Source organism: Puma concolor, chromosome C2 (assembly GCF_028749965.1).
Source record: "Puma concolor isolate L17-30 chromosome C2, mPumCon1.1.hap2, whole genome shotgun sequence".
Classification (NCBI taxonomy): Eukaryota; Metazoa; Chordata; class Mammalia; order Carnivora; family Felidae; genus Puma; species Puma concolor.
The window spans coordinates 67,850,387-67,875,265 of record NC_141675.1 but is presented as its reverse complement, the minus strand read 5'-3'; the positions used below and the strand labels follow the sequence as shown (position 1 = coordinate 67,875,265).

At 36.0% G+C, this 24,879-nt stretch overlaps 1 protein-coding gene across 7 annotated transcripts in view; it reads right to left on the bottom strand.

The window, feature by feature from the left end:
* NAALADL2 (N-acetylated alpha-linked acidic dipeptidase like 2) overlaps positions 1-24,879 on the bottom strand; it is a 1,363,282-nt gene that overhangs the window by 911,094 nt on the left and 427,309 nt on the right. Inside the window, exon 1 of one of the 7 annotated variants that reach the window (XM_086674745.1) lies at positions 19,901-23,727. The exons of the other annotated variants lie outside the window; for them this stretch is intronic. Within the exon in view, the coding sequence (XP_086530871.1) occupies positions 19,901-19,922 (22 nt within the window). The 5' untranslated portion in view covers positions 19,923-23,727. Of the gene's footprint in view, positions 1-19,900; positions 23,728-24,879 lie in introns of those variants that run through there. 7 annotated transcript variants of the gene reach the window in all.

Below are 24,879 nucleotides of genomic sequence, written 5' to 3'. Positions count from 1 at the left end.
AGGTCTAGTTCAAAATAGTTTGTTTATTTGTCTGTTGTCTAGTTGGTTGTCTAGTTGGTTGGTGTGTTTATGTGTTTGCTTACCTGTAAAAGGAAGTGAGAGGAAGTGGAGTACTTTTTAAAGACACTGCCAAAGGACTCAGTAGAAATGAAATGATAATACAAAGGGGGAAGTGAATGGATGAATTTCAGTGTCAGCTGGAGTGGGATTGAGACTTACCTTTGAAACAGAGTCAAATTTTTATTGCGCAGTTTGATTATTATCAACACCTAGAAGCATTCATCCTTTCTTAACGGTCTTTCCAGATGCATGTGAAAAAATAATACGGCTTTTACATGTGCATTTGTATTTCAAATCATTAAGGTAGAGAGAGTCTCACATCAGGAGAATATAGCTGTTCTACTGAAAATACTGATAAAATTAGTCATCTTCAATTGGTACCTTAGGTCATTACCAAATATTTACAATATATAGAGACATACCATAGCAAGCTAATTATTGTGTGTGTGTTTTAAATAACTGTTGCATGGACATACTCAAAAAAGAGATAAAGAGAGAGAGAAAGGAAGGGAGGAAGGGAGGAATGAAGAGAAGAAAGGAGGGAGAAGAAGGAAGGAAAAAGAGAAAAAAAGAAAAATCTAACCTCTAATCATTGACTAAAACTTATTTTTAAAATTCTCTACAGTGTTTACATACTTTTGTATTTTTATTAAGAATTCTCCCACAAAGACACAGAGAAAGAAATTGTGTTATGAAAATCAGTAGTGAAAAAGATTTAAAATTTAGATGTCTTACATAAATATAGAGGGTATATCATGTATTCTGTATCGCCCTAAATCCAAGAAGATGACAGTTTGTTTCCTGAATTATTCCCAAAAACTATTAAGCCTTTGGTAAAAAAAGAACTAAATATTGTTCACATGCCTAAAATTTATCAGTGTAAAGGTGTTTTCAATGAGTATAACTGTCTATGTAATTCTATTATTTAATTCACAAATGTTCATTCACCAAGGCTCTTTGCCCCAAATCTGGCACATCTGAAATGAGAGGCAACAGCAGATCTAAAAGGTATGTCAAACATTTTCCCTTCTATATCTTTTGAATTTTTTTTTGTCTCTTGTTTTCTCTGCCCCTAATTTCCAGAACATTCCTGGAACAAGCAATATTAAGAGGTATTCACATATGTAGTAAGCACTTACCACATGCCAATGATTACTCTAAGAGCTTGGGATATATCAGGAATAAAAAAGATAAAGATACTGCCCTCATGTAATACAAGTTGCATAGATGGAAGAAAAATTATAAACAGACAACATAATAAACAAGTAAATAATAAACAAAAGGACGCAAAGTTTTTCTTTAAATTTGGCACAAACTAATCGAGGAATAAAATCTAACCTGAACTGATGTAAGTTGCATATATACTTTATCTCCTCATATAAGTAGCCGTATGTTTCCCTGCAGAAACATTAATGTGTTTAATAATGGTGCAATGGCCAAAATCCCACTAAGGCTAGTATATTATATAGAGTGTGTAACATATAATCTTCCTAAAATGCAAAAAGTCTAAATTCCAAAACACACTCAGGTCCAACGATTGTGGACCTGATGTAAAAAGTAGAATGGGGAATGAAGATCACATTTTTAAACAGATGGTCAGGCAGGCCACATGAGGTGGGGCGAGTGGTGCTTCCCCTTACCCCAAACTCAACTGGAACATATTATTGTGACCTTATTTGGAAATAGGATTTTTGCAGAAGTAATTAAGTTACAGATCTTGAGATGGGATCATTCTGCATTTAGGGTGGGCACTTAATCCAAGGACAGATGACCTTATAAGAGAAAGGCAGAGAGAGATGTGGGGCACAGTTATACAAAGAGGAAGGCCATATGAATATGGTGGCAGAGATTGGAGTTACGCAGCTATGAGCCAAGGAATGCCAAGAACGACACCAGAATCTGGAAGAGAGGTATGGAATGGATTCTCCCTCAGAGCCTTCAGAAGGAACCAACCTATTGCTACAAACTGAACGATTGTGTCTCCCTGCGTCCACCACCAAAATTTGTGTGTTGAAGCCTAATCCCCAGTGTGATGGTATTTGGAAGTGGGGACTTTAGAAGGTGATTAGGTCATGAGGGTGAAGCCTCATGAATGGGATTTGTGCCCTTATAACGGAGACTCCCTTCTAAAGGATACTCCAGAGCTCCCTCACCCATTCAGTTATGTGAGGCCACAGAGAGAAGATGATAGTGGTCTATGAACCAGAAAAGCAGACCCTCACCACACAAGGGAATTTCCCATGATTTGATCTTAGACTTCCCAGCCTCCAGAACTGTGAGAAATAAATTTCTATTGTTTATAAACCAGCTACACTATGGTATGTTGCTATAGTGGCCTGAACAGACTGAGATACCTATCACTACACTGATTTCAGATTTCTGACTTTTAGAACTGAGAAAGAGTAAATTTCTGTTGTTTCAAGTCCCTCAGTTTGTACTCATGTATTATAGCAGCTCTAAAAAACTGATATACCTAATTAAGAAAGCAATATTTGAGCAAAGGCAAGATAGATGAAAGAGTCAAGCTAAGCGGATGTCTATGAGAAGCAATCCAAGCAGAGGGGAAAGCTAGTATAGTGCCCTAAAGTAGAAGCATATCAGGCATATTCTAGGATGGCTACTGTGACTATGCAGACGATAAGTTGTAAGGAGGCCAAGGCAGAAGGAGAAAACCAGTTACAACACTAGTGAAATACTGCAAACAAGAGATGATGGTAAGTGAGACCATAGTGGTATTGGTGGAAGTGAGGAGTAGTCAAACTCTGGACATATTCTGAAGGCATAAACATTAGCATTTCCCAATGGACTAAATGTAGGCTATGAAAAAAAAAAAAGAGAGAGAGAGAGAGAGAGAGAGAGTTTCTGTGTTTGTTTTATGCTTTGATTTTTTTTTTTTTTTTTTTTTTTTTTTTTTTTTTTTTTTTTTTTTTTTTTAGGGTAAGCAACTGGAAGGATGGAGTTCCTTTCTACTGAAAGGTGGTGTACCACAGCAGGTTTGGGAGAAATTATCAGAAGTATAACATAGTTTCAGCGTGTCTGGGTGGCTCAGTTGTTTAAGCATCTGTCTCTTGATTTCGGCTCAGGTCATGAACTCACAATTTTGTGAGTTTAAGCAACATGTAGGGCTCTGGGCACTGAGTGTGTGGAACCTGCTTGGGATTCTCCCTCTCTCCCTTTTTCTCTATCCTTCCCCACTCACACTCTGTCTCTCAAAATAAAGAAATAAACTTAAGAAAAAAAGTATAGCATAGTTTGAGATGTGTGTTAAACATCCAGGTAGAGATGCTGAGTACATAATTGGCCATATGAGTCTAGGGTTCAAAAAAATGGTCAGAAGTGGAAATGGCAAGTTGAAAGCTGTTAACATAGAGCTGATATGAGATCACTAAAGAGGAAGGAAAGACAGAAGAAAACCAAGGACTGACTCCTGGGAACTCCACCTTTAAGAGAGTGTGTATAGGTGGATAAGCCTGCAAAGGAGATTTCCAAGGAATGGCTAGTAAAGTAAGGGGAAACCAAGAAAGTGTGATATCCTAGGGCCCAAAAAGGAGGAAAGAGTGATCAACACTGTTAAATGCTGCTCATAGATTAAATAGGATAAGGATTAAGAATTTACTAATGAACTTAGAGATGAAAATAATTTACTGACCCAGATAAGGATAGTTTTGGTTAAGTGTTCTAAGCAAGTGCCTGACAAAAATGGGCTTAAAATAAAATAGGATGAAAAAAATAGGAAGCAGCAATTAGGGACACTTATTTAAAGAAATTTTGCTATAAGGAAGTAAGAAAAATGGAACTGTAGCTGGTGGGATGAGAAGTGAGGATAAGAAAATTATGATTAATCAATCTGTTATTCACTTGAATTTTAAAATATAGATGTTTAAAATTCTTTTGAAGCAAATATTCACATAGAAGACATTGATAGATGTATAAAAACTTAATACATAGAAATTTAAAAATCATATGGAAAATAATATAATTTGTGGGGCACCTGGGTGGCTCAGCCAGTTAAGCATCAGACTTCAGTTCAGGTCATGATCTTACAGTTTGTGGGTTAGAGCCCCGCACTGGACTCTGTGCTGACAGCTCAAATTCTGTATCTTCTCCCTCTCTCTCTGCCTCTACCTATCTCATGCTCTGCCTCTCTCTGTCTCTCAAAATAAATAAACATTTTTTAAAAAGGACATGTATTTAGTACATTTATTAGTAAGTACAGGAGGCCATAGTAAATATAAAATTCCTTGGGGATGCAAGGGTGACACAGTCAGTTAAGCATCAGACTCTGGATCAGCTCAGATCACGATCCAAGGGTTGTGGGATCAAGCCCCACATCTGGCTCCGTGCTGAGCGTGGAACCTATGTAAGATTCTCTTTCTCTCTTTCTGCCTCTCTCCCCCATTCGTACTCTCTCTCAATAGAAGAAAGTAAAAAATCAAAGAATTTTAAAAGTTAAAAAAATAATATACCTTGGAAATCTCTACTTGTGCACTGGAAGGCCATTTATGCTGCTATAAGCTCAAACAAACTAAAAACAAAAATCAATGCTATTTGGCTTATCCTGTCCTGGAAAAACTATAAAATCTGTCTCATACACAGTTACATAAAATAACTTTAACTAAACATGCTTACTGAGATTGAAGACCATAGTAGAGAATTTTACATAAACGCTCATAGCCTGCAGAAAAGTGTGGCATTGCACATTGAGTTCTCTTGTTTATGCATTCTTTTAATAAAGAAGAACAAAGAAACACGTGGCTCTTCTTTCATCTAACTGGCCATTTTTCATCTTATGTGTCTTCTAAGGCATACTAATACGATAGGAATCAGACATCAGATATGACTTATTTAATGAATAATAGGAGAGCCGGGGTACGGGGAAGAAAAACTAGAATGAACCATTCCTTGCTGTAGTGTACTGGGACAGAAAAAAAAAAAAAAAAAAAAAAGAACATATCGAGCTTACTGGCAGAGATAAAAAGGCTAGAGTCATTTTGTCCTCATCAACGGATCAAACAATCATCACAGACACTAGACATACAGTAACATGAGACACCTAATCCCAGGAGGCAAGACCGATAAATTAAGGTACTTTAAAACACTTAATCCAAAATATGAAGGTTTGGGCAATGTTTTAGATTTCTCACAGGAACATGTTCTTTCATGCAATTTTATGAAGTTTTTGCTGGCTAGGTCATAAATTTTCCTATGGAACAATAATTCAACAGTTTGGCCCAATCCCATTAAGATTCAAATAATAATAATATAAATATTTACTTGGAAAAAATGCTCATTAATACATAAAAATCTTTCATCCAGGTATTCCTCAATCTACCAACCAATAATTGACTACATGCTCAGTTTAAGCATTATGTTTAATCATTTAAACACTGATTTTTCTCAAAGTATCATAAATTTTATTCTTGAAGATCTTATTAGATTGTGCCTACATATTTATCACTCTACCATATATTCAGAGTTAATTGCAAAATCATTTCAAAATCAAATGCTAAGTAACCAAATTTGAGGGTTCCACTTTGTATTCCTCCTAAAGATGATTTCCTGTCAAATTCATACATAAGAACTAACATTTCAATAGAACACTGTTGGTTTTAGAAGCAGCCTAAAATCATCATACAAAACTCCAGGAGTATCCTCTATATCATTCCTAATTAGAAGCAGATCAACTTAATGCTGGGCTATATCTGTTTGTAAGGAATTCACTTTCTTCTGATAGTAAATTCCTGCTTCTCTTAGGAGGAAAAAAATCATATCATCTTTAAACTATACAAAAATCCTTCCTTACATTCAAGCAAACCTCTTGTCTTGTAGCTATACTATTTATTGGTTTTTTGTACTTCCTCTTTGCAATTCTACTTAACGATTCTAATTTACATTCGACATTACATATCTTCAAACATTTAAGATAGCTATAGAAACTAAAAGTTATGGCTCTTTAACCTAAGGAAAATGTATTTATAATAAAATTAGTCCCCAAAACCAAAACTGAAAGGCAATAAAAAGTCAAGGAAGTAAACAGTTGTGTTCAAAATGATGTTTTTATTTTGCTGTTGGGTTTGGTATTTTTTGTTTGTTTGTTTTGGGGGTGGTGTGTGGGGGCTGTTTCCAGATGCCAAATATTGGTAGAATTGAGAACTGAGCACAGACTGAGGAAACCTCTATTTACTCAATATGCTGATTCACAAAAGGAGGCCTCAATTTCAGATAACTGGAGAGCGATTTAATTTACCTCTAAGAACACACTGATAAACTTCATAAGTTTGCTAACTGTTGTACTGAATTGCCAAGATAGAAAATTTGATGGAGAAAGAAGGGAAAGGAATGTTTGCATAGATGCAAAATATATGAAAAGAGAACTCAAGAGTCTAAGTCACTTGTTGGAATGGCACAAGTTATGGACTGAATGTTTGTGTCTTCCCAAAATTCATATGCCAAAGCCCAAACCTCTAGTATGATGGCATTTGGGGGTGGGACTTTTGAGAAGTAATTAGGTTTAGCTGAGGTCATAAGGGTAGGGCCCCTTGATTGGATCAGTGTCCCTACAGGAAGAGGAAGAGAGACAAGATTGATCTCTCCCTTTCTGCCATGGGAAGACATAAGAGAAGGCAGCCATCTGGAAGCCAGGAAGAGGGTTCTCACCAGGAAAGGAACCTGCAGGTGCCTTGATTTTGGATTTCCTAGTCTCCAGAACTGTGAAAAACAGCCTTCTGGGATTTAAGACACTCGGCCTATGGCATTCCTTTATAGCAGCCTGAGCTAAGACAACACACAACTAAGACGCCAGTCGAAAATACCTCCCTTCAGGCCATCCTACAAAACATGGCTAAAATACAATAGAACAGAAGAAGATAAAAATAATTAACATAGTCAATAGAACTTATTTAGCTATAATGATTTCCAGCCAATTCCTGACCCAGTAAATGAGGGAAAATTGAGGAAGTGGGTAGAATAAGACTTTAAAATCTCAACAGATGTCATCTATGTGATATTTTTGAAGAATACAGAACAGATATAATCACACAAATACCTATTACCCACTTATGCTTGAAATTCCACCATTAAAAATATATCAATTGATTGTGAAGAATTTTATTCGATCATTTTATGCTAAAGTTACATAAGAAGGTTATATGATGGAAGGGACAGAAAGGAAATAGGCTAAAGGATGATAAACCATAAAAGGAAATGTAGCAATAAGTTGAAGAGTAAAAACAAAAACAAGAACTTCAACTACTCCACAACTGGTTTCATGGGTCTTGTCTCTCTCATTGTTTTATTCTGATGGAGTCTTTTTTTTTTTTAATTTTTTAATGTTTATTATTGAGACAGAGAGAGACAGAGCATGAGCAGGGGAGGGGCAGAGAGAGGGAGAGACAGAATCCAAAGCAGGCTCCAGGCTCTGAGCTGTCAGCACAGAGCCCGACGTGGGGCTCAAACTCACAAACTCCGAGATCATGACCTGAGCCAAAGTCGGACTTTTAACCATCCAGGCGCCCCTCTGATGGTGTCTTAGAATAAGCACAAAAACCCTATTCAGTATCCTTCCCTACTTTTGCACATACCATGATAAAGAGGTGAGATTCTTATATTTTTGTGTAAAACGTATCATTCTGCTGATGTCCAAGATTATGTGTGCTATTGATATGTGATTATACTAAAATAAATATATGTTATATATTACAACATATATGATGGAAATAAATCTGGTTGAAATATTAGATTTTTATGTAAGTCTCAAAAAATACATTTTATTTTTTCCAAAAAATCACAGTATTTTACTTTAATCCATTTTTAAGGGGATTAGTAACCACAACTTAAAAAATTAAAGTATTAATATGAGCACCTTAAAAGTATTTTTATCTCTCCTAAGCATTTATCTCTATAGATAGCACATTCACATTCAGTTTTAATGGTCCATTTGAAATTAAAAAAAAAAAAAAAATAGGCAAATAACACTCTACTTTAATCCACACTGGCAATGTTACTTTATTTTGAGATTGCTTTTAAATGCTGATCAAAAAGTGCAGAAAATCCTTTGCATTGCATTTTTATACTGCATAGTTTAGTTTATTTTAGTCACAATTAAGGGACACAGAATTTTTTTTTTTTTTTTTTTTTTTAATTTTTTTTTCCAACGTTTATTTATTTTTGGGACAGAGAGAGACAGAGCATGAACGGGGGAGGGGCAGAGAGAGAGGGAGACACAGAATCGGAAACAGGCTCCAGGCTCTGAGCCATCAGCCCAGAGCCTGATGCGGGGCTCGAACTCACGGACCGCGAGATCGTGACCTGGCTGAAGTCGGATGCTTAACCGCCTGCGCCACCCAGGCGCCCCCAGAATTTTTTTTAAAGTTTCTTTATTTTGAGAAAGAAGAGTGCATGCATGAGCAGGGGAAGGGCAGAGAAAGATGGAGACAGAGAATCCCGAGCAGCTTCTGTGCTCTCACCACAGAGCCAGATGCAAGATCAAGAGTTGGACACTTAACCAACTGAGCCACTCAGGCACCCCCAGAATTCTTTTTTAGAAAATAGTATGTATTTTTGTTTCTCGGGGGAAAGGTTAATAAGTCTTAACATGAATGTATTAGGACATCAAGTGAATTACACAATTTTTGATACAGAAAAGACTTTAGAAATCATCTTAATTCTGTTTGGATTATGAATTCCTCATAAAATATATTTCCCTGTCTCTTAAAAAATGTATATGTAAATATATATATATTAGATCCTTAATTTACATATATTAAATATAAATCCTTAATCCTGGGGTCTGTCAACTAGTGGTCATGGAAAGATTTTGAGAAATCCATAGCTCTGTGAAAATCTCTATGCAAATGTTTGTGCGTGTTTACACAGTGAATGATTATTTTATCATCTAAAACCTACTTTTTTACTTGCACTTTTTGAATATTTCTAAAAAGTAGTGAGCAATTAATGAAGCTTGTATTAAGTTTATTATGTTGTTACCTATAAGATGTCAGGCATCCTAGAAGTGGAGAGACTGATACCAAGGGCTAAATGTGTTTTTAAAATGAATTGCATGATGTTGGATTTGTTCCCAATCATGAATTTTAACAAACCAGGCTCTCTGTCCTCCTGGCAGCTGAGTGAGTTGTTCAGTAGTCAAAAAATCACATCTCCCAAGACAGATGTTTATGGCCTCTACTCATATAAATAGGACATTTGTAAAATATTTAAGTAGCAAAAAATATATTGAATTGCAATGTACTTCGTTTATGTAGACTCCCAGTCAAGTTATTTTTTCTTGAGTGCTCACCAACTCAGTGATGCTTTTATATGCATATAGATTGTCCTTACACCCCAGAACCCTGGGCCTAATCTCTTGAGGCCAACACTTGCCATGACGTGTCATTCACATACAATGCCTGCAGTCATAGCACACACGTTCTGTCAACCTGCACCTTCTTAACTACTTTGCTGTGCACCTGCTGCAATGCAACCAGTCAATTTGGCAGGAAAGATGGCCAGGAAATCCCCATGCTGCCTTCTTGTCCACTATGCAAGTATTTTAACGTGGCACATTCAGTATCAGTAGGGGAGACTGGTCAGGAGGCAATGATACTCTGTTCTCATATAAGAGCAAATTTGTGAAGAAATCTGGTGTTTTCCATAAAAGCTGCTCACCCAAACTGTGGTTAACATCTTTGACATGTGCACATATGCTCCCGTGCAATCTGGTGAATGGGCACAAAGCCTAGACTATACAGGCATACATGTTCTGAGCTGCAGTAAAAACAGCATCCAACCATCCACTCTGTTTAAAATTTAGCTAGCCTTAAAACTCACTGGTAATCAGTGGACCGGAAACATGTTTTATGTCAGCTCAGAAAAACAAAGTCAGAACTGCAGTAGCTGATGTTTACTGGGAACATACTATGAACGAACAACTGGAATTTTCCAAAGACAGTAGTCATGCCACAATGCTTTGTACAAATGGTTTCTCATCCCTGAAGTAATCTGTCCATTTATTTGACAGTGGAATCCTTCATTTAAGGAGGAATCAAGTATCACCTTTTTTGCTTAAACTTCCCTCCTTCCATTTATTTGGTTTCAGGCATGAAGACTTGTGTACATATGGTAACTTAAAAACTGATAATTGCTTTAGATACTGTTGTGAGAATAAAATCAGGTAACTTAAATAATATTGCCAGGATTAGTACCTTGCATATAGTAGCATTTCCATACCTCCCTTTACAAACATGAACTTTATAAAATGCCTAAATCTCATGACTAATGTTTGATCAAAGGCACTAAACTGACTAAGGCACTTTATTTCACATAATTCTCAACGTATACCCTTGGAGAAAGTTATAATGCGGATAAGAGACAATCTACACCTATCATTGGTTTCTCTTCAATGTTAAGATTAAACAAAAAATAAATTTGGGTTTCTGGGGCACCTGGGTGGCTCAGTTCGCTGGGCATTCGATTCTTGATGTTGCTCAGATCATGATCTCAGGGTGGTGGAATGGAGCCCCATGTCCGGTTCCACACTGAGGGTGGAGCTGCTTGGGATTCATTCTCTCTCTCTCTCTCTCTTTCTCTCTGTCTGCCCCCTCCCCTGCTCCTGCACTCTCTTGCTCTCTTTCTAAAAAAAAAAATAAAAATTTAAAAATAAATTTGGGTTTCAAAATTTTGCTTACACATGACATGTCTAAAAATTAACTGTCTATAACATATCCCTACAAGATTATACCCCCATATGTGCAAAAATTTTAGCGGAAGCTAAAAAAACAGCCTCCAAATTAAAGCATACTTTGGAGAAAATTGCACTTTTTTAATAAAGAAATAGACTTCTGTATTTTAAAAATTATATTTTGAGTTGTAGGTTTTTTTAAATAAAGCTAAATGAAATTGATTTGTGCAAACCATTGCATCCAGAGCCACTATTAAGGGCATTATGTACATGGAATGCTTAACAGTCTTTTACCAAGGGATTTAATTACACTGTGGGTTAGGAAGAAAAGGGTAGGGAAGAAATGGTTGAAGATTACTACTCATTAGTTCCTACTGTGAGAAGGTAGGGGGTGCCCTGTGGCAAGAAAAGTCAATATAGACTCCCTGCTGATGTTCTTAAAATAGTATCTTAATAGCTGGGGTTATAAAGATACCAAGGCCCCCAAACTGACCACACAAGGCATCACAGTATCTGAGCAAATGACCATACCTTTAATTAGATTCCAAAGTTCAAGAGGGAGTAATTCTACAATGTTATCAGAGAGTTCTGAAGCTCCATAAGCAATAGATAGATAGATAGATAGATAGATAGATAGATAGATAGATATACTATATCTATATAGTCTATTACCAATATCTATATAGTATATAGTCTACTCTGTGTGTGATTCTATCTATATATCTGTATAGATATAGAGATATAGATAGAGTGATGGTGACAGTTACACACACACACTTACACACACACACACACACACACACACACACACACACACAAAAGACTATAAGATACTGTGGTCCACGACTCATTGAATTTAGCTTCAAAAGCTCTTAACACTGCCAGATTATATGCCAGATAGGCATATAATCGTATGTCCGTAAATATTTGTTGAATGAAGAAATGCCTAATACTAAATTTGGTATGTTTAAATTTAAATACAAATCTACTTACATTAAATGTTTTAAACTTGAAAGAATTTCCAACTTGCTGAAAATAACAACTTAAGAAGCCTATATCTAACCAAAACCATCATTACATGAGTCCTACAGACTTGGGTTTGAATCCCAACCCTACCACCTAGTTCCTATATACTCCGGAGACTTTCATAATCTCTCTGACCCTTCTGTAAAATGGAGAAACTGAGATCCATTCTCACATGGTGGATGTGAAGCTTAAATCTGGCCATTTAGTTAATGTGTTTAAAGATGTCCATCCCCTAATAAAAGTTCAACATATAGTAACTGTCATCATCATCATCATCATCATTAATGTTAGATGTCTGTTTAATTTTAACAGAATGGAACTTTTTACCTATTTTACTGATTCAAGGACAAAAAAGGATGAAATGATTACTTCTAAAATGGTAATTGCAACATTCATCACTCTATGTAAGTTTGGAAAACCTTAAACATACTTTTTTAAGTTCCTAATTAAGCCCTCCTATTTTTGTATTAAAATATTAGAGATAATCAAGAGTACCACTAGAGAATAACTTTTCCTTAAAACAAAGTAATATATTTCTTAATTCACATGTGTGCTTCCAGTTTCCAGCAGAAAGTTGTTCAGAGATCTTTACATCTCTTAACATTTAAGTGACCCAAATGCAACTAAAAACATCCTTTATTGTGAATGTATTACCTTTGATTCTTCTGGAATTCTTCACTTTTAGTCTGTATGTCATACTTTCACTGGCAACACAACAAGAAAGAAACAACTTTCTGATGTCAGATGCTGAAGATCAATAGCTATTTCCCAAAGTTTATGGCATAATTAAAATGTGTAACAGGAATAATTTTCTCTTTAAACCCTAAGGCTAAGCCTAGAATTATTGACTGAGTCAAAGTTATGTGGTGTAACATTTTTTATTATGTTTATGGATAATATAAAGGAGTTTATGGCTTTTACATGTAATTTGTTAAGTTAAAAACACTGAAGAGGAAATATCCATTGCATCAGCAAAGCATCAATTGTTTAAAAACCTCTTTAAGGTGTATTTTGTAGAAGTAAATCTATATTCCTTTACACCAGTCTGTGGTCACCTAAAGCTTCAAACTGAAGGTTAATGGTCAAAACATTCTTGAATTTAGTAGAATCCATTTACTTCAAACTACTTCTTCAGAGCTTTATCACCTTCAATAAAAGTGCCAGGAATGCAGGTATGATGGAAATATCATAAGGATGTGTGGGTAGGTAGGACAAGAAGAATCAGGATGTACCCAAAGAAAAACACTATTTGTATACATGAGGTTAAGTGAGTTTGTGCAGAATATAGTACCTATAGAAAAACAGATATATCAGTTATAGAATGGACTGGGAATAAAATATTTTTTTCCAGTAATAGAAATTAAGAGTCACTAATTTTTGTATATGGATATAAATGGCAACAATTAAACATTCCTTGGGCAGTCCTGTGTTTTTGTTTTGTTTTTAAAGGTAGCTCTTTAAATTTTTTTTTAACGTTTATTTATTATTGAGAGACAGAGAGAGACAGAGCATGAGCAGGGGAGGGGCAGAGAGAGGAGGAGACACAGAATCCGAAGCAGGCTCCAGGCTGTGAACCAGAGCCTGATGCGGGGGTCAAACTCACAAACAGCGAGATCATGACCTGAGCCGAAGTGGGATGTTTAACCAACTGAGCCACCCAGGTGCCCCAAAGGTGGCTATTTTAAAATGGTACACCTGGGAATGTGGTGATTAAGAAACAATGAAGTCAGATATATCCTAGATTTAAATCATAGCTTAGTCTCTCGTTGGTATTTACTAAATGTCCAAGTGTATTACTTGCCCTTTTCATTATTATCAATGTTAATAACATAATTATACAAACTCTATTTGTAAGCATTTTAAAAATTTTGAGTGGATAAAAACTGACCCAACCTTATTTTGCTTTCTTCAAACAGAGTCAAATGGAAGTGTGTCCCTATAATCCCTATCGTCTCAAAGGTCTGCTACATTTCATGCTGTAAGGCCAGTGTTACATATAGGCAGTTTCCAAGTGTTACATAGATGAGAAGATACCACTATAAAAGCTTATTGGCAGTGAAGCCTGGGTATTCCGTTGTTTTTAAAAAGCTGGATGATTTTGTAATAAAATATACTCCTTCTTCTAGTTCTGCTATAGTCCAGGGGCATGCAATCTGAAAACAATAGCTGGAGTAGGCTTACTGGGTGGTGCTACATGTTTTAAAGTGTAAATCTTCCAGAATAACAATCTCTAATTCTGCAGACAAGCCAATAACACACACTCAGTTCTCTATGAAAACTGGCTTAATAATCAGCCAGCATTTTTTTTTTCCCTGTTGCATTCCCATATTCACTGACACTATCTCCCAGCCTCTCTAGCCAGACTTTTTATTTTTCTTTCATGGAATCAATACCCCACACCCAGCCCCACCCTAACTGCTGGATGAATTCATCCTTTATTGCAAAGATGCAGCCCATTTGGCATAAGCTCCGTCACCCACTCCACTCTATAACTCAACAGATCTGTCTTCTTAGTCTTCTGTGTAGAAAGTTGCCCTCTGCTCTTTAAAGTTACTCTAAAAAGACCAAGTCCTCATCTTCATCAGACATACCCTTATTTTAGCCCCTTCAGCTTCTCCCCCGACACTGCTTCCTCATTTGTGAAAAGTGAAAATGATATCTACTCATAGAACTGTTGCAATGGAACTACATCCTTCGTTCACTCTTCCCCACTCTTCTCCCACGCCCCAGCTCAATCAAGCCCCTTTCCCACAGCACAATCTCCTTCCAGCTCCTACAGGCTGACTTTGTGACTTCGCCTTTTCTTTTTACCTCATGCTTGATAATTCTCCAATTGTTTCTTCCTCATACCCCACCTTAATTCTGAATTTGAATCACCCTGTGACTATTCTGATGTTTGATATTTTTCACTATTTTACAGGGTACTCCCCACAATGCACTTCCCTGAAAACACTGTCATCTGTATCTTCTTTTTGTCCCATGACTCCATCTCTGTTTCTTTCATTTCTGCTGAGATTTCAGAGGTTACTGTTTTTTATCACCATCTTTCCTTCTTACTTTAACATCCATTTTTTTTGTATAATCTCACCTACTTACAGTGGCATCTATGACTTAAGTTTTAGTAATTTCCAACTCTTTAATTCCATCCTAGTTTTCTCTCCCAAGGTCTACTGCCATTTTTGCATCTTAGGTCCTGAACACTTTCATCAATATATAACACTTGTAGCTTAAAGCCATTTTCTTTTTTTTTTAAATTTTTAAACATTTATTCATTTTTGAGAGACAGAGAGAGACAGAGCATGAGCAGGGGAGGGGCAGAGAGAGAGGGAGACACAGAATCTGAAGCAGACTCCAGGCTCTGAGCTGTCAGCACAGAGCCCTAGGCAGGGCTTGAGCCAACAATGAGATCATGACCTGAGCTGAAGTTGGATGCTTAACTGACTAAGTCATCCAGGAGCCCCTAAAGCCATTTTCTTTAAAACAATCTCCTATTTCTCTTCCTAAACTGTTCCCTGTCCTATATTCCCTACATCAGCTAACAGGATGATCCTCTCTGCCACCTAAGCCAGAAATTTAGTTTTCCACAAGCTCTTCCTTCTTGTGCACTCAATAAAGCTAACACCAATTTTACCTCAAGTATCACTCCAATGCATTTTATTTTTGTCAAATCCCACCATTATGACATGAACTCAGTTTTCCATTACTGTGTGATGAGGGACAATGATGAAGATGAATTTGAAATTGAGCAAGAAGGCAGCTTTCTTTCTGTAACAAAGATATAGTCATACGATTATTTACATTTGAGCATATAATTCTCATTGGGTGGTTGTAAATCTTAAATATGCAGACACTCACAACAGCCTCTGGCACACAGTATACACTCAATACATGTTTTCCCCTACCACCACAACCAATATTTCATACTGAAATTCTTCAAGAGCTCACCTAGGTAACTCCAACCCAAGTTACAGAACTAGAGGAAATGAGAAGGAACCAGTGCTTTAGTACTGAATGACAACACACTGCTCCCAATCTCCTAGAATAGACTCTATGCTAATTATTCTTCTTCTAGAAACATGTCTCTGTCCATCTTAAGACTTTTTTATTTGCCTTTTTTTTAGTTAAGTCTTGATTTATTTCATTTTGCATTTACCATGTTAAGTGACTGCTACTTTATGCTCAACTAATTTTCATGTTAGAATAAATGTAAATTGCATAGATAGATACACAGAAGTAACAGTATGAATTTTATCTTCTTTTTTCTGAGCATATTAAATGTATACTTATTGAAATACAGTATTATATGTTAGCTGTCGCTCCAGGCACTAGAAATACAGAAATAAACAAGTCAGCCATGATCTTTCATCTCAGAGACAAAACATAATATTGCCAAGAAATAGGCAATACAAAAATACACACACACACACACACACAAAAGAAAGAAAGAAAGAAAGAAAGAAAGAAAGAAAGAAAGAAAGAAAGAAAGAAAAAAGAAAATGGCTCACAATGAGCTATGAAAATAATTAAAATCAGGCATTAAGATAGAATGGCTGTTCTAGTTTGAGAGAATAGAGAAGATACCACTGAGATGACATTTGATCTGATAACTGAATGACAGGAAGAAACAAACATAGGAAGTTTAGCCTAAACTACCAATACACAGAGTCTTAGAGGTCTCAGTTTGGTGTGTTTGTTGGAGAAAGAAAAGTCCAAAACTGTTGTGAGATTCAAATAATCTGCTTAGTAAATCTCTGCCTTGATTTTGCACCCAATAAATTCTAGTTCTTTCCCCCTTTATATTTATGTGATTATAAAGACAAATTATTTACCATCTAATCAACATAAGTAAATGCAAATTTCATGTGAAGACTACTTTTCCAGAACATTTTATTAACTAAATACCAATCTTATTGTGGGTTATGTTATCAAGTCACATAAGACTATTTTGATAAAAATAATTTAGTAATTACAAATTCCTAGAAATATAAACAATATTATATTTGCTAATCAAGAAAAAAAAATAATGCCTAAAAGAAATCCACAGAAAGCAAATGGTAAACTGAAAAGAATATAAAATATGAACCTACAACTGATGAGAACACAGCCCTAAGAATAAAAACATTATTGGGACGCTTGGGTGGCTCTGTCGATTGAGTGACAGACTCTTGGTTTCAGCTCAGGTCAGGATCTCATGGTTTCCTGGATTCATACCCTGTCCCTGGCTCTGTGCTCTGGGATTCTTTCTCTCCCTCTCTCTGCCCCTCCCCTGCTTGCATATAAGCATAGCATTATTATGCTTATATGCATAATATATATAAGTATATATACATATATATATATAAGTATATGGTATTACTTAAGTGTCTCCCCTGCAGTTTTTACTGGATTTTATATAGGTATTTTATGTTTACTTTGGTTAACTAAAGGAATCAGTACGTTCAAATCTGTGGCAGATCTGGTTGGGGAGTGGGGAGTAGGTGGTGTACAAACACAGATTAAGAATAGAGGAGAGCACACTGGTGTTAATAATATTTATGTAGCATTATAAACCCTCTTTAAAGATTTTATAAATTTCAAGTGCACTGAGGTAATGATATTGCCTTAAGTTTCTAATTTTGATATGAATAAATAGGAATTTGGATGAACAAAAAGAAAATAATAATGTTTTATTTTTTTTTTTTTAGGTTTATCTATTTATCTTGAGAGAGACAGAGATCACAAACCATGAGATCATGACCTGAGCTGAGATCAAGAGTCAGATGCTGAACCAACTGAGCCACCCAGGTGCCCCTGTCTTTATAACTCTTAACTTTATTTCTCAGTATTGCCTAATAAAACCCCTCTCTTCTAGCTAGGCCTGCCCCCTGACACCTATAGAAATTACTCTGATGTCTGCCACCATCTCAACGCATCCCTTGAATAAGTGATACGTGTTTATATCATTTGAACACCATAAATCTTAAAACCAATTTCTTACTTTCTTTAGTCTGCTAGGAAGCTTGAAAACAAATTTGTGACCTGTTTGGTAGCTGTATAGAATGTTCTGCCACATATTTGGTATACAAAATTTCAATTGTTATTTTAACCTTATTTTTTTCATAAGGTTAGTTATGCTTACTTATTTGTAGCCTATTTCAAAATATTAATGTTTTGAAAATTCTTTTGTTTCCAATAAGAGGAGAATCAAGCATGTAAATAAATGGATAGATATAATTTCTATGCCTTGTCTTTGTTTATTTTGCCAGGGAAGACCTTCTTCCTTCTGACCATTTATTCTACTTTACCAAACCTGCCAGAGCCAGTTTACATCATATCTTCTCTATGAAACTCACTATAAATTCCTAGGTTTCCCTATAAATTCTTAGATAGCGGTCTGTGATTATAACAATAACAAAAATTGGCAAGAGTGGAAGCAACTTTGCCCCTTTTGTGGCAAAATATTTTTTCCCATCTCTGAAATTGGCCACCAACAAAATATTGATGTGATGAAGATTTTTTTCAAGATTAATCAGTAGTGTAAAGGAAGATAGGACTTGTCTGTGATTGCATTAAAGGTCCATAAACAAAGAGGAAAGCAGCTCTCTCTGCTTCTCACACTTTGTTTGCAAAAGAACTTACTTTTGAAAAGCCAAGAGAATCACAGAGATGGGATGGTTTCAAGAGTTTAATTCTCAGAAATGAATCATTTACCAAGGTCTGAAGTCACACACCAAAGTTGATTGTGTTGTTTAACAGGTGTACACGCACATCTTTTGCTTATTTACATGAATTGCATTAAGTTCAGAAGTTGACTTTTCAAAATATTTCTCTTTTGGGATTTTTTAGTAGATGGGATTTTGTACTATACTCTAAGTCACATTTCCGTTGTTGTTGTTATTGTTGTTTTGTGTTTTTTGTTTTTTTGTTTTTAAGTACACACTAGACAGCTTGTACTACAGTGACCAGGGGTTTAAAGAGGGCAGGTGAATTGTATTTCAATAAATTATAAAGGCATCTTAAAGTGAGCTCTATGCCCAATGTGGGGCTGGAACTCATGACCCCAAGATCAAGAGTCACATGCTGTACCAACTAAGCCAGCCAGACATCCCTATACAGGTATTTCTGAATGCACCTTCTCAAGTGTTCAACTATGGAGATGGTTAAACATCTATCAATAAAGCAACAAAATAGCCCTGGCAAATCAAACTATTTGCACATACTTTTCCTGAAGAGAGATTAGAAGCTGGAGGGATCGAACTGAAGCTCAATACCCCTTTAAGGGCTTTCATCCTAATCACGTTTTCTTTGCAATCTTGTCAGTCACCCATTTTTTTCTTCTTCTCTCATGTATCAAATGTAAAACCTTGCAATAATAAGTCAAGTATGTGCTTGGTTAATCCTCTCCCCAAAAACTGTGATACAAAAAAAGGCTGGCTTACTGTCCTACTCAATTAGCCAAATTCGTTTAAACTCTTTCCAAAGCTAGAGAATAGGCATACGATGTAATAATTATAAGGTGTTTATACATGTACAATCATCAGATCATTACTTGCACCCTTTGTTTTATTTCTTTAAGAAAAGGAACAGATGTAAAGACAGATCCAACCTTTTAAATATATGGAAAAATTTTCATTGTGTTATTAATAATAATGTTTAAATAATCAAGTCATCCTGTAGGTATGTGTCACCTGCTTTTCAAGAAGATTTTATAGTGACTTTAATTGAAACTTAAAATGTTTCGCTTTAATAATTGCAGTGCCATAAAATATCATTTAAATCAAAGGAGCTTAAACCGTGCTTTTCAGAACATTTAAAAGTCCAGAACAAACTCTAAATTTCAAAGTGTTTGAGAATTGGCCTTTCCCCCAGCAGCAGGTTTTAACTGAGTACATGTTTTTAACCACCTTTATCTAATGTTCCATTCAAGTACATTGCTTGCTGTTTTATTTCTAGTAAAGCAAAGATCTTATATCCATTTAGAAAGACAAGAAAAAAAGTGCTCCTCAGCTCAGTTATGCTGCTTTCATTAACTGTTTCTTACACATTATTTCAAAGTTCATCTTCTAATCTCATTGCCTCCTCCAGGGATTCTCTCTCTGGGAAAAATCCCCCAGCCATCTTCCCAGGCACCCTTGCCTAACCCATTTAGGTCAGACTCACCTGGGATTTCATGCCTTGACATTTTCTGCAATTTTACTTGCTCCAAATGTGCTCAAATTTATCCTTAGAAAATAAGGTCTCTTCAGCAGAGCTTCTGGAAGTTCCAACTCCAAAACGCCCTGTTGCCTTAATATGTAAATTTCAACTCCAAAATGTCTCAGGTCTTCAAGTGTTCCAACCTATCAATTAGAGCTAGTGAAAGCCTTCCTTCTGGAACACAGGTTAAACAACAGCTTCTTACACTTTTCCTGCTTAAAAATGCTGTGAAAGTTCTATAGACTGGGAAGGAGCAGTCCTAAACTGGTTAGTCCTCTTTGGGGTTTTAGAAAGATTTCAAGGCACTCACAGGCATGGTTTACGATGATGAATGCAGAGATACTTTTTCCACGACAGAAGGTAAACATGCACACCAAACCAGTATAACAGGTCAGGGTACACAGTACTGCTGCCCTCCGGCTGCAATTTAGAAGCACAGACACTAAGGCACCTTCTTGCCTAGATATTTTTCTTCTTTTCTTAGCTCAGTAGAATACGTATAATTTCTAAAAAACTGTCTGAATCGTAAGAAACATGATACATTCAATGCATGTGTGTCTGGATTTTCATGCTGATGCCTCTGGGCTGTGGTGAAAGTCAAGTAAATGTCTTAAAAACCAATGTAACTTTAATGGAGTCCAGAAAAATTCCAAGCCTGGGTGGATCATTCTCATAATAACATGACTGAATACCGGACAATTCTTTCTGGGCCATAACTATAGACACCTTTCTAAAAGGTGTCAATATTGAAAGCATTCATAACCCTGATATCCCCTTTTGAAATAGGAAAGTAAATGCCTCCAGAATGTAATGTGCCAAATTCCTCTATTAAATTATAGGCTCTGGGCAGCAAGAGTGGAGACCTGGGTTCTGGCAACTGCTTCTGAGAAAGCAAGGGTAATTTTCTTGCCTTCATAGGATCTGTTTGCTAACTCTACAAAGTAACAATATTGGACTTGAGGCCCTTTAAGCTCCCTGGTACCTTGAAAATGTTAATATTCTACAAATTTTTTTCTCCCCTAACTCTGATGGCCAAATTCTCCTTCAGTGGCTTGCTGAAAAGTCCTCTCTTTTCTGCTGATTGTTCTTTAGAACTGGCCTTGGATTTCACAGGGTCTAGTCAACTCTTCTGGACTTTGAAACATTTTTCCCCATAGCTCTAGTCTTTTGTGGCCTGTAGAATAGCGGTTTTCTAGATCTAGAAAACTAAGAACTGGTGTAGGAAGGGAAGCTATAATTAGAAGATGCTCAAAAACATGTAAGCAGCTGGTAAGTAGACTTCCAGAGTTACAAGTATGTGTTGGACAGTCCAGGGGAGACCCCCACTCAAAGAAATCTCTCTCAAGATTGTCTCAGCCTTGAACTCAGAGATACCTTTTATTTAAATAATTCCAAAAATGAATTTGTATATCATATCCTTCACAAAGAGGCAGGTGGCCTTAGACATGCTTTGACCAAGGAGGAATAGGAGGGAAATAAAATGGAAAAAGCTCATGTGGAGTGAGTTTCTGAGGGACGGGGGACTCATCAGATAAGGGACACAGCTGGATAGTGACAGATTCTTTCCCTCTCTTACAATTCCTACTAGGGTCTGCTCTGCCTGTTGCTAATAACTCTGTAATAGAAAATGCATGTCCTTCCTGACAGGGAATACAGGTAAGGGGCATTTTTATGTCCAAGGGTAGCCTCTGGAAAAATCTTAGCCTAAGGAATTTTCCAGGGAGCTGCCTGCCTAGGAGGAAGTTGTCACCCTCCTGTCCTTCCAGTCATGGCCTTTCACTACTAGCACAGATTTACCACGTGCTACTCAGCAGGACATGTGAGTCTCCAGGTATTACACAAGGGAATGTTACTTCCTTTCCTCAGCAAATACAATGCTCGAAAAGCATTCACTCCCATTCCTGTTGCCATATTGTATCTTATTTATATTTTCAAAAATAAGAAGAAAGAAATCTAGCATTTTATCCTATCCTAGATAATTCTATTTTATGAATCCTGAGAATATTATGAGCCTTCTCATATAAAATTTTACATTATTCTCTGTAGGGTTATTTTTCATTGGGACTGAAATGAAGAGATTGCTTTTTATGTTGGAAAAAAAAAAATAATTGAGATCTGTTCACATGAAGCTGAAGATAACCTTGGAACAACTTCACTTTCATTTGGGAAAAAATAGGTTCCTAATACGATAGCTGCTGATAGCTTACAGGTTGTAAAGTGTACCCTTACTTGGCTACCAGGGTGTAAAACCTACAGGAAATAGCACTAAAATGAATAATCTTTGACAATGTCTATGGCTAGCCCTCCAAGTTGTGAGTAGACATGGTCACAGTCTAGCCACATGGCATTAGAAAACCACTATTCAAAGCACATGATGGAATTCTAAGGATAATCTACTATTACTTATTATCTTCATAACCAAAAAAATTAAATCATCCATATGTTTAATGCACAATAACATTAATTTGAATACAGTCATTTCTATTAAATTGCTATTCTCATAGAAATTTCATTTCTATTCTGATTATTTGTAAGCTGAGCTGACAATAATTAGTATTATTTCAGAGAACTTCAGAATCTTTTTATAAAGTCTGCTAAGTCAAAGACAATATTAAACATTTCAAAATGCCTTTTTCATTTACTTCAATAATTTTTAAACTCAAGCTGAGATTGTGACAAGGTATTGCACAGAAAACCGAATGATGTTAGAACATTCGATAAATGAAGATTCCAGAATCTATTTTGATTTGTTTTATAAGATATTAAACTTATCAAAATCTCTTACTTCTACACACATCAAGTTGCAAATTATCCCCAGAGTACTTTCCTTTATAATTACAAAAAAAAATCCAAAAATAATTTAAAGCCAACAACTGAAGTACCTTCACTTATCATTAACTCTCTCCTGATTACTAAATTCACTTAATAATTATATGGCAAATGCAACTTCTTTAAGGTAGAAGCATTTCAATACTCCAAGAAGATGGATGTGAACTATTTGTAGATCTACCAAGGAAACATTTCAACTCAGAACAACGCAAAAGCTCACTGAAAAGCTTTCATAGAGCTCACAGGGGAAAATCGAGGTAGAACTGACCTCACAAGCATTCCTCGGCTACAGAAGGTTTGTGAATCAAGGTACTTGATTTTCTACCTCAAACCATAACATTCAAATGACTTATTATAGCTCTTGTTTACAATTTTATGCATTTTCCTGATATATACTGATTATTCATTCTGAAAGTGTGTGTGTGTGTGTGTGTGCATTTATACTCACCCTGTGACAGTGGAACATATTACCAGAAACATAACATACATAAAACTGCCAGAGAAAAGAGAAAAAAAAAAAAAAAAAAAACAACAACAGAAAATCTATACACATTCTTGAACTCTAAAATAAGAAGTAAATATTACTCATGATCCTGACACAAAGAGAGACAAAGCCCGGTTACTCCTCAGTTTATTGCAGTCTCTGATGTACCTGCAGGTACACCTGTATATACAGGTGATTTACTTGCACAGCCTGGAATAGCCTCTTCACGTGGTTGCCAAATAGTTAAAGATATTTTACACAAAATAATTATTACATGAACAACATTAACAACCTAAATACTTCCCACATATCTCTCCAAGGGAAGACATTACAGAGACAAAGTATATGTTATAATCACGTGCATATGATTTTCTCCATAAAACATATATAAATAAATGAATAAATAATTTCATAGAATTATGCTAAATAAGTATTTTAGCTTGTTGTTTTTCCTCAATAGACTGTACTACATGACTTTTTTAATTCATCTTTTTTTTAAATTTTTTTTTCAACGTTTTTTATTTATTTTTGGGACAGAGAGAGACAGAGCATGAACGGGGGAGGGTCAGAGAGAGAGGGAGACACAGCATCGGAAACAGGCTCCAGGCTCCAAGCCATCAGCCCAGAGCCTGACGCGGGGCTCGAACTCACGGACCGCGAGATCGTGACCTGGCTGAAGTCGGACGCTTAACCGACTGCGCCACCCAGGCGCCCCTTTAATTCATCTTTAAAAATGCTTGTTAATAGCATTATATGCAGCATTTAACTAAATGTTTTTTTAGGAAACATACAAAAATAACAATAAAGTTCTGGGATTCTTGAACAGATTTAGTGGATAAGGGATTAAAGGAAATAAAGAAAAGAAACACAGGCATTCTGGAAGATAATTTAACTTTAGAAAATGGACACTACACTTTTATGACCAGGCGTGTCTAGGATCATCTGATTGTCATATATGTTTTATTTCATGTAGTCATGTTCAATTAAATGCCCTAAATAGAAAACTGGGTGGTTTGGGGATTTTCTTGACGGTAGCTTCACAAGACATAACTAAACAAATAAAAATGTTATTACTAGATTTAAAAAATATCTTGATCAAAATGACTCTTGTAAAGGTGACAAATAATTCAGACAACAGTAGACTACTAGAAATCATAGCAACAAATAAGCATTATGTCAAGTTTTTATTTGTTTTTAAGAAGGACCTTTTCTCACTCAAAAAAGTGAAATGTGTGAGCCACCTTGTATTGTTTCTATCAACAAGCCTAACCATAGAAGCCCAGTCAAGCCAATGTCAACAAAGCCAATCCCTTCAAAGGACAAAGGTATCTGATTAAGTAAGACCTGTAAAATAAATCCCCTCTCCCTAACTGATAGGCTCTCCTTTGAGATCCTGTTTTCTACCTTAAAAAAATGGTTAGATTAGTATATGAATACAAAGACACTTAGCTGGTAAATCCCAGAAATGGCAAAAGTTGATTACAAATAAAAAGTCCATAAGAAGAGATAAAATTAAAACAATATTCGTCAACGTTGGTAAAGATCTAGCATGAAAATGCACGACAAGTCAGTCACACCATTTCTCCAGCATTACATTGGAGAGTAAAGATAAGACTTTTCCTACTCTCCA